This window comes from Corylus avellana, chromosome 3 (genome assembly GCF_965113065.1).
Source record: "Corylus avellana chromosome 3, dhCorAvel1.hap1.2, whole genome shotgun sequence".
NCBI lineage: Eukaryota > Viridiplantae > Streptophyta > Magnoliopsida > Fagales > Betulaceae > Corylus > Corylus avellana.
Window position 1 is genome coordinate 18960967 of NC_142492.1, and position 10452 is coordinate 18971418.

At 44.5% G+C, this 10452-nt stretch overlaps 2 protein-coding genes across 2 annotated transcripts; both read right to left on the minus strand.

Moving 5' to 3' along the window:
* Positions 1 to 5938: 5938 nt before the first annotated feature.
* Positions 5939 to 6382, minus strand: LOC148586881 (uncharacterized). Its single transcript, XM_088514378.1, has one exon. The coding sequence runs from the start codon at positions 6380 to 6382 to the stop codon at positions 5939 to 5941; it is 444 nt and encodes a 147-aa protein (XP_088370504.1).
* A 5-nt stretch (positions 6383 to 6387) lies between these two features.
* Positions 6388 to 9200, minus strand: LOC148586882 (uncharacterized). Its single transcript, XM_088514379.1, has 7 exons — positions 8631 to 9200; positions 8296 to 8585; positions 8141 to 8220; positions 7755 to 8023; positions 7105 to 7182; positions 6717 to 6963; positions 6388 to 6494 (listed from the first exon to the last, which is right to left on the minus strand). Exons 1-7 carry the CDS (start codon positions 9198 to 9200, stop codon positions 6388 to 6390), a joined length of 1641 nt encoding a protein of 546 aa, XP_088370505.1.
* Positions 9201 to 10452: the final 1252 nt, after the last annotated feature.

A 10452-nucleotide genomic window follows, 5' to 3' on the forward strand; every position in this document is an offset into this window, starting at 1 on the left:
CAACCTCTAAGTCTAGCATTCCCTAGTCGATCCTACTGATGGGTTTAGTTCGTAGTCCTTGTCAATGCTGGAGAGGAAAGCGGCCTTTTGTCGCTCAGACCCAATTGGCAGGGCTCCTGCCTTCCGTAGTTGGATTTCTTCTTGCTCCATCTTGGCGTACTCATCCGCGATCTGAGTTGGGTGCGTCTGCATCTCCCGCTCCCGTTCCGGGCTAAGTGATGAGTGTCAAATACTGCATAGTTGAGCCCCTTAATTTATATGTATTAATCCTTTAGCTGTGTTATAATCTAATGTTTTTTTTTTATCTTTGTTATTTTTGTGTTTTGCAAATTGCTAAGGGCAAATTGCGGACTAAATGAAAGAAATGCGAGCGCTGGAAAATGACATCAAGCAGTGCTCGTCCAGACAGTGAAAATACCTGTCCGAACAGACATGCCCTTGAGCGTACTGATCATACGCTCGAGCGCACACGGGGGAAGAATCGCGTGTGCCCTAGCAGCACCCGTCCGGATGGTGGAAACACCCGTTCAGACAGGCGTGTGCTCGAGCACATTGATCACGCGCTTGAGCGCACTCAGGCAAAGCATACTTGTCTGGACGCTGAAAAGGTCATTCCGGAGGGATCACTTATTAGATTCCGTAGGTTCAAAGCCTAGCGCCCTGTTTAGGGTAAAAAGCCCTATAAATAGAAGAGACATAGGAGGAGGCTACAGGGGGCTGCATAGTCCGAAATTCCATAACTTTTCTCCCTTGTAGCTTAGTTTTTCTTTAGTTTTATGTTTTATTTTTGATAATCGTGTGTAGCTAAATTCTCAACAAATGTTGAGGATGAAGCCTCACCAATGAAGAACAACAATACTTTCATGTAAGTTAATTTTGTCTGATTTTATGGGTTTTAATGTTTCAATTGTTTTACTTCAACTCAATTTGTGGAATGATTCTTGGATATCTTTTATGATTCAAGGATACATCTGATGATTTGAGATAATTTAATGTAATTGATTGCTAGGTTTTCTTTGTCAAAAAAAAAAAAATGGATATCCTTTGTGATTTATTTTACGGATACATCTGATGTTTTGATTTAAATTGGAATTCTTTTGTGATTTGTGCAAAGAATGGATACATGACATGATTTTGATTAACTCTTTGAAGCATAGTAAAACTTATATGATGTGGTATTTTTGTAACCAAAAATTTCAATTATAAAATTACCACTCGCAATAGAACGAATCTCGTAGGATAGGGCTATATTGAGGGTGTCGAACCACAAGGACTGCAGGGGTTTAACTATCAAAATTTGGAAGATTAAAATTAACTTAATTCAAAAGAGAATGATTTGTTTGTATGAATTTGAAGTGCATAAAATAAACGGAAATAAAAGAAGTAAATATATGAGAGAGAGAATAGGGTATTGACTTCACCACGATCCGCACATCAATGGTCAACTGTATTCAATTCTAGCTATTTATTCTATGCATATTATAATTCAAACAAGAAACACATAATTGAAAAATAATTTCATACAATCAATGGAATAGCATAATCCATCTTCGGTTGGCACGGATCATTTACCTAAATTACACTAAACTAGGGTGTAGTACGATCCATCTTTCCTAGGTATGGTCTATCTAACCGTATTGATTGCATGTCAATTAAGAACCATTGTATAACCATCATTCTGATGATCACAGAAAATAAGAATGATTTAAGTTCAATAATAATAAAATAATTTCTAAGACAAGATAAGAATTGTACTAATATTGAATTGGAATTGAAGAACAATTGCATTTAATATGAAGAACATAAATCAATTGTAGCAATCCTAAGAGTTATACAATCAATATGCATAAATAAAAGAACTAGAAATTAAATATAATCAAACCATTGTGCTTGGAAAGGGCTACATCAATACCCCACAATTGGGTTTAGCTGCTCATGATCTTCTAGGCTTCACAGACAATTTACTGAAATTTTAGCTCTAAGAGGCGGTGTGTCTGTTTACAATGTTTAGAGCCCTATTTATAGGGATTTGGAAAACCCCAAAACCCTAGAAATCGTCAGAAAATCAGAAGTCAGTCGCCCAGTCCAATTGGGAGACTGAAAACCAAGTTCAAGCTGGAAAAGGATTCTTGCCGTGTACTGTACGCCCGTGTGCGCTCGATCTGAGATTATGTGCGGCGCTCGAGCCTAGCTGATATGTGCGCGAGCGCAGGCATGCGCTCGATCCTTGGCCGCAGACGCTCGAGTGCAGGTGCGCTCGATCTTAGGAGTGCTGCGATCGATCCTAGATACAGAATGCTCCAATTGTTGTCTTTTACGCCCAATTTCCAATGGTTTGTCAAATAAGACCTGAAACACAAAAACAAAACAAAATCAAACAGATAACAATGCTAAGGAATTAAGATATGTAAATTAAGGGGCTTGAATGTGCAACATTCAGCCCTTATCACACCCCCCAACTTACATATTGCTAATCCCTTAGCAATACAAAACAGAAAATAAACTGAAAACAAAAAGATAAATCCAGCTTTTGTTGGATGTACGGTTGCATTTAGCATATGCAACAAGCCTTGTAAACCCCTAGGAATTCCCTAGTGGACGAGTGAAGTCTCGTGTGGGTTTTCCAGGAATGATACCCACAAACATTTTCTAACCATGTAGTTCCTAAAAATGCAATCTCATGACCATCATGGTTCTCAGTCATTAACAGGCTTAATAAAACAAACACCATCTTCACAATTTCAGGAAATTACAACTTAGCTTCAATCATGGCAATTATGAGATATTACAGAATTCAATTAGTGTATGTGAACTCAACACATAGTCATGGGGTTTCAAAACTATCGCAATCACGCATGGATCAATACTTCAAATTCATTAGGCAACAATTTCTTTTTCTTTTTTTTTTATGTATTTATTTTTATAGCTTACTTAGCTCCCTTAAGCTTTCTGATTGACCCATTTATCGAGTGCTAGGCCAATGACTCCCAAACCAGATGGTTTTAGGGCATTAGGTGTAAAGACACCCCTAAGGACTTACTAACTCAAGTCAAAAAGGCAACAAAGCTAAGCTACTTTTCGTTTTTTTTTTTTTTTTTTTTTTTTTTTTTTTTTTTCAATCAAACCAAACTTCTCACTTTTTGACACAAACACTCACTGCTTAATGAGGCAAGAGGTCCGGTTGCTTGGTGGAAAGTTTAAAATGATTTTTTTTTTTTTTGAATTGATGCCAAGGTCATTTTCCCAATAAGTTACCCAATTTATTCCAAATATTGAAACCAGACTGTATTGATTCTAGATTTTATGCCCCACAGACTACATGCTAGTGTGCTTGTGAAAATCAAATTGAAATAAGTAATATTTCATGCTGCCAGTGAGAGTAACACAATTTTAATTCCTTAATCAAGTGATCATGCGTTTGTCATATTAAGCCCATCAATGAATTTCAAATCACAACAAAAAAATGAATTGCATGCTCAGAACTAATATGTATGCCCTCACCCCTCAACTTAAAATGCACAATGTCCTCAATGTGTGGAAAACAAGAAAGCAGCGCAAGGGATAAAAGAACTTGACCAGTCACTGTGGCGCAGAAGAAGATGCCCCTGAAGCAGGTGGCAACCGTGCTAAAATTGCGTGCAACAGTTCTTGTTGGGCTTCAAACCGTTCATCTGCCTAACTCCTATCCTCCGCCCTCTGGGTAGCAAGCTCAGATCGGAGCTCTTGTAGTTCTTTTTGGAGCGACTCATACTATGACATGGTGATAGTAACGGTCGCTGCCGCTCCCGCTCTGTCGACCGGCTCAGCTGCATGTGGCTCATTGTGTACAGGCCCATTAGCTTCCCTAACAACCTCAGCTGCTGTAGGCTCCCGACTTTGTCTCGGCATGTGGGAACAACTCTGGTTCCACTGGATCAGGGCAAACTGGGGGTGTGCAGAAATCGGCCCATCTACGGGTGGACCCTCAATGCCGCGAGTGTGAAGGATATGGGTGAGGAGAAATGGGAATGGAGGCCCCCATGAAGACGAGCCCTGAGTGCTCCTCACAATCGCCCCGTCCCAAAACTTGTGTATCTGATCCCAAATGAGCTGGGGGATGGAAATCCAAAAGGCTCTCTGAAAGGCGTCGAGGGCCGCAAGGAAGGGGCCACGCCTCTGAGTCTTGTGTGCAAAGGGACACACATTTCGCTGCAAAACGAAGTCCACGAACCATAGGCGGGAAGGCAACAGAACCTTGCTTGTGCAGTTGCGGAGGTTGTCGGTGTAACGGCCGCGGCAAATATCGTCCACAATATATTGCATGGTGAGATCGGTCTGTAGGTCGGAGTACCGAGGGGAGCCATCCCGAGCCAAAATGTCAAACGGGCAATCATGTGAACACTTCAAAGAAGTAGCAATGTCGGCAGTGGTCAGCTCAATGTCCATGCCCGCCACTGATGAAGAGAGGATGCCCGGCCAGGTACAGTCGAATGTGAGATGGGCATAAAATTCCTGGACGAGCCTTTCGTAAGCAAAAGGGCTGACCTGCTGGAACAGTGCAGTGAGGCCGCCCACTTTGTTGCTTGGAGGCTTCGGAAGACGGTGTCGACGGCAAATGAGGTCTCCAAGATGAGCTTCCGTTACTTCCCACGGCGTGGTAATGGCTAGGATGGGGCCTCGGGGGTGATATCTCGACCAGGGGAAGGACGGGAGGTAGAAGCGGTGGTTGGAAGCAGGATGTTGCTTCGTTGAGGCCTTTTGTCAAGCACCTGGTGGGCACTTCAAAAGGACAGTGGTTGAAAACCACGTGGCTTGGCGGCCCAACCCCCTGTAAAATGAAGAGAAACCAACACAGAGCAGTCTGTGTGCGGTAGGGCACTCACGGACTGCGATTCCCACACAAAATTTAAAAGAAATTGGGGCTCGGTGGAGATTTTGGGGAATGAGGAATGGGGAAGAAAAGATGGATCGGGGAGGGAGAAAGAGAATGGGGAAAAGTCGGTGGTGGTGGTTTGTGGTTGTGCGGCGGCCGGAGGGGATACGGCGGTGGTGAGGTGGCGTGTGGTGGAGGTTTTGTGGTGGGTGAGGTCAGTGTGGAACTACTGGGTGAAGTGGGTGCGTGGGGGATGCGGCGCTTGGAGGGGGGATTGGGGAAAAGAAAGGGGAAGGGGGCGTGGCCTAAAAAGGTCACGTGAGACCCCTGAACGAGTGCACTCGAGCGGCACTAGCGTGCGCTCGATCGCACTTGCGCAGAGGTTGGAGTGGATGGGCGGAGGTACACTGGAGCGCTCCGGAAGGTACGCTCGAGCGTACTCGTGCAAGTGTGTGGTAGTGTGGAGTTGCTGCGCTCGATCCCATGCAAGGTGGGCTCGAATGCAGGCCCGTGTTCTGGGATGGAGCACACAGTGGATGCGCTCAAGCCTAGGGTGTCAGTGCCCTAATCAGAAATATAGATGGGATCCGTCAAATTGACGGATTCCACGTCTGTACTTGGCTTGAAGTTCTGAATGCAGGGCTTTAACCTCTGACCGTTGACCTTGAACAAAGTACCATCCTTTGGGTCCCGCAATTCGTCCGCGCCATGGGGCGAGACCGAGGTGACTATGAAGTGGCCGTCCTATCTGGAGCGAAGCTTCCCAAGAAAAAGCCGGAGTTTGGAATTGAAAAGCCATACCTTCTAGTCCGATACAAATGTCTTGGGCAAGATATGTTGGTCATGAAAAGCCTTAGTCTGCTCCTTATAAAGGTGAGCACTATCATATGCATCTCACCGCAGCTCCTCCAACTCTGTCAACTGAAGTTTCCGGTGGGAACCAGCTACTTGCATGTCGAAATTGAACTGCTTGATTGCCCACAGAGCCTTATGTTCTAATTCCACAGGGAGGTGACACGCCTTGCCATAGACTAGCCTATAGGGAGACATTCCAATGGGGGTTTTGTAAGCTGTGCGGTCGGCCCATCACGCATCATGGAGGCGCAAGGACCAATCCTTTCGGTTTGGCCTAACCGTCTTCTCCAGAATGTGCTGAATCTCCCGGTTAGAAACTTCCACTTGGCCACTTGCTTGAGGATGGTAGGGAGTGGCTACCTTATGTGTGACAGAGTACTTGAGGAGCAAGGCCATGAAAAACCGGTTGCAAAAGTGTCTACCTCCATCACCGACGATAGCCCGAGGAGTACCAAATCTGCTGAAAATGTCGGCTTGGAGGAACTTCACCACAACCTCGGGATCATTGGTCTTTGTGGCAATGGGTTCTACCCACTTAGAGACATAATCTACTCCTACCAAAATATACTCATATCCACAAGATGGTAGGAAGGGTCCCATGAAGTCGATACCCCAGACATCAAAAATCTCGACAATAAGGATGGGATTCAATGGCATCATGTCCCTCAGAGACATAGCTCCTAGGCATTGACATCTCTCACAAGCTCGGCAGAATTCATAGGCATCTTTGAACAAGGTGGGCCATGTGAATCCGAATTGTAGAACCCTGGCTGTTGTCTTCTTGGCACTGAAATGACTTCCACAAGCTAGAGAGTGGTAAAATGTGAGGATACTAGAAAATTCACTCTCAGGGACACAGCATCGGATGATCTGATCAGCACAATACTTGAACAACTCTGGATCTTCCCAAAAATAGAATCCAACTAGCTTGAAGAAGTGGTCCTTATCTTGCTTAGACCAATGAGAAGGAATCCGTCCTCTAGCTAGATAATTGACAATATCGGCATACCATGGCGGACTTCTCGGAGTGACTTCAAATAATTGCTCATTTGGAAAAGAGTCAGGAATAGGAACCGGCTGGGTGTCTCCAATAAAATTTGTGACAGATGGTCGGCAACAACATTCTCAGTGCCCTTCTTGTCCCAAATCTCAATATCAAATTCTTGCAGAAGGAGTATCCAGCAGATCAGTCGGGGTTTTGTTTCCTTCTTGGCCAGTAAATGTCGCAGAGCAGCATGATCAGAAAAAATGATAACCTTTGATCCCAGAAGGTATGAGCGGAATTTATCCAGAGCAAAGACCACAGCTAGCAATTCTTTCTCGGTGGTTGTGTAATTGACTTAAGCATCCATTAGAGTCTTGCTAGCATAATAAATGACTTGGGGAAGCTTGCCTACCCATTGTCCCAAAACTGCACCCACAGCATAGTCAGCCGCGTCACATATGATTTCAAAGGGTAAAGACCAGTCAGGAGGCTACAAGATGGGAGCAGAAGATAACAGAGACCGGAGCTTCTGGAATGCCTCGTGACATGCTTCATCAAAGTGAAAAGGGGCGCCCTTAGCAAGCAAGTTACATAAGGGCCTTGAAATTTTACTGAAGTCTTTAATGAAGCGGCAGTAGAAGCCTGCATGCCCTAGGAAGGAACGGATTTGCTTCACTGAAGTGGGTGGTGGTAGATTTGCAATGAGCTCAAATTTGGCCTGGTCCACCTCAATACCTCTTTTGGACACTATATGGCCCAAAACTATACCTTCCTGCACCATTAAGTGGCTCTTCTCCAGCTTAAAATCAGATTAGTTTCTTTGCAACGTTGAAGCACAAGTGACAAATTATAGAGACATGTATCAAATGAAGATCCAAAAACAGAAAAATCTTCCATAAATACCTCCAAAAATTTCACCACCATGTCGGAGGAGATAGACATCATACATCTCTGAAATGTGGCAGGTGCATTGCATAAGCCGAAGGGCATTCGTCGGTAAGCAAAGGTGCCGAATGGACATGTGAATGTCATCTTCTCTTGGTCTTGGGGATCAACTGCAACCTGATTATACCCGGAATAGCCATCTAATAAGCAATAGTAGCTTTGGCCAACAAGATGCTCCAAAATTTGATCAATGAATGGGAGCGGGAAGTGATCCTTCCGAGTGTGGGAATTGAGCTTCCGGTAGTCGATGCAAACACGCCATCTCGTGGTTGTGTGCTGTGGAACCAACTCTCCAGCAGAATTCTCCACAACAGTGGTGCCGGATTTCTTTGGAACTACTTGAGTGGGGCTCATCCATTTGCTATTTGAGATAGGGTAGATGATGCCTGCATCAAGTAACTTAACTACCTCTTTCATCACTACCTCCTTCATGTTGGGATTCAACCGGCACTGTGCCTCACGAGAAGGTCGAGCATCTTCTTCGAAATGGATCCGGTGCATACAGATAGAGGGGTCGATGCCTTTCAAATCTGCCACAGTCCACCCAATGGCCTCCTTGTACTGCTTTAACACTGCGAGCAGACTGTCCTCTTGGTCTTTTTATAGGTCGAAAGCAATGATAACTGGCAGAGTGTTGTTAGACCCAAGAAATACTTACTTGAGTGTTGCAGGCAGGGGCTTCAGCTCAAGCTTCGATGCAGACAGTAGAGATGGGACATGAGGAGTGCTTGATGTCGCAAGTAGGGGCTCCTTTACTACTCTCCATGGATGGAAGTCTGCACTTGCAGCTGTTTCTAGCAAATCATGGACCTCCTTGATGTACTGGTCAGTGTTGAATTCTTCAAAGTCAAAGTAATTCAAGCAGGCTTCCACTGGATCCTTTGTCAGGAGACTGGGTAGTGAATCTTCTCCATATTCTTCAATGCTGTCCAAAAAGAAACACTCATTCTGGTCAGGAGCATGCTGAAATGCAGTAAAGATATTTAGCCGAACCTTCATATTGCCAAATGAGATCTCCATGACTCCAATTCGACAGTTGATACAAGCATTTGCTGTGGCTAAGAAGGGACGCCCAAGAATGACAGGAACCAGCTTCTCCGGATTGGGCACAGGCTCAGTATTCAGCACTATATAGTCAACTGGAAAGAAAAATTTATCCACCTCGATGAGCACATCTTCTACAATCCCTCTAGGCTTCTTAATTGACCGATTAGCTTGTTGTAGAATTACTGTGGTGGGTTTCAGCTCCCCTAGGCCGAGCTGCTGATACACTGAATATGGTAGTAAATTCACACCAGCTCCCAGATCTAAGAGTGCCTTATCAATCTCTCTTTTTCCGATGATGCATGAAATTGTAGGAGCCCTGGGGTCCTTGAACTTCGGAGGAGTGTTGTGCTTAACCAGGGAAGTCACTTGCTCAGTCAGAAGAATTTTCTTGGGGATGTTGTTTCTGGTCTTCCGCTTTTGAGTACACAAGTCTTTAAGGAACTTGGCATAGGCAAGCACTTGTGCAATGGCAACAAGAAGGGGGAGATTGATTTTTACATGTTTGAACATCTCCATCATTCCTTGTATTTTCTCTCCTTGTTTCCCAAAGTAGGAAGGTGCCTTGAGACGTTCTGGAAGGGGGCCGGTGGCTCATATGGGATCTCTGGAATGGATGCTGCTGATGACGAAGCCTCATTGCTCACTTGTTTGCTTTTGTCATTCTGCAGATTCTGTGCAACCTTCGTGTGTTCATCCTTCTTCTCCTCCACATGATTGTCAACTATTCTGCCGCTTCTCAAGGTGGTGATGGCTTGAACTTGCTGATGGTATAAAGTGCCCTCATCTACCATGTAGTGCCCCTTAGGGTTTACCACCGGCTGACTTGGAAGCTTTCCTTCATCCCTTTTGTTGATGGTGTTGGCAAGTTGTCCGACTTGAGCTTCTAGCTTGGCAATGGATTGGGAATGTGAGTTGACTTTTTCCTCTTGAGATTTGACTGACTGCTTTAACTCGTTGGTCAGCTCATTCATTGCTTTTATCATCCGATCCTCAAAATTAGACTCTGAGGGGGACTGGTAGTGCTGCTGTGGAGGCCGGTAAGTGGAATGAGGTTAGTAGGGCTGTCTGTTGGATTGAGCTTGATTATGTGGCCCTGGGGCTGAGTTGCCTTAACTTGAATTCTTCTATGAGAAATTTGGATGATTTCTCCACCCGGGGTTGTAGGTATTGGAGTACGGATCATTACCCGGTCTTGAGAAAGCTGCATTAACCTGCTCATTAGCAATGTCAGTATAATTTCCAGTAACAGGGCAGTTATTTACATGATTCAAAGGATTGGAACAGAATGAGCATGATTCAATGTGTGTGTGAGCAGCATTAGGAGCAAAACCAGCAGCTGGTGCCCTTCGTCTAGCGGAAACCTGCTGAAGAGAATTGTTACTCAAGTTTTCAAACATAGACCATGCTTCATCTTCGCTTTTGAACATGAATGTCCCCCCGCATGATGCATCCACCTTTTTTTTATTGGACTCGGTCAGGCCATCATAAAAACACTACACCAGCTACCATTTTGGGACAGCGTGGTGTGGACATGATCTAAGCAGGCTTTGTAGCCTATCCCAAGTCTCATGGAAATCTTCTCCCTCATACTAGGAGAAGGTAGTGATGGCTCTTCTAGTGTCATTGGTCATGCCTATGGGAAAGTACTTAAGAAAATTCTTGTTGCAATTGAGCCCAAGAAGTGATAGAGTTGGGAGTTAAGGATTGAAACCAATGTTTGGCTTTTTCCTTGAGGGAGAAAGGAAAAAGACGCATCCTTAGTGAATCC

Bases quoted from the DNA above. Each gene is read 5' to 3' on its own strand.
- LOC148586882 (XM_088514379.1), bottom strand. From the start codon at position 9,200: ATGGAGATGTTCAAACATGTAAAAATCAATCTCCCCCTTCTTGTTGCC. The intron at 8,024-8,140 runs GTATGCACCGGA...TACTTGATGCAG, and splicing joins AGGCATCGACCCCTCTATCT to GCATCATCTACCCTATCTCA. The intron at 7,183-7,754 runs GTTGCAGTTGAT...CCCATCTTGTAG, and splicing joins GCTATTCCGGGTATAATCAG to CCTCCTGACTGGTCTTTACC.
- LOC148586881 (XM_088514378.1), bottom strand. From the start codon at position 6,382: ATGTCTCTGAGGGACATGATGCCATTGAATCCCATCCTTATTGTCGAG.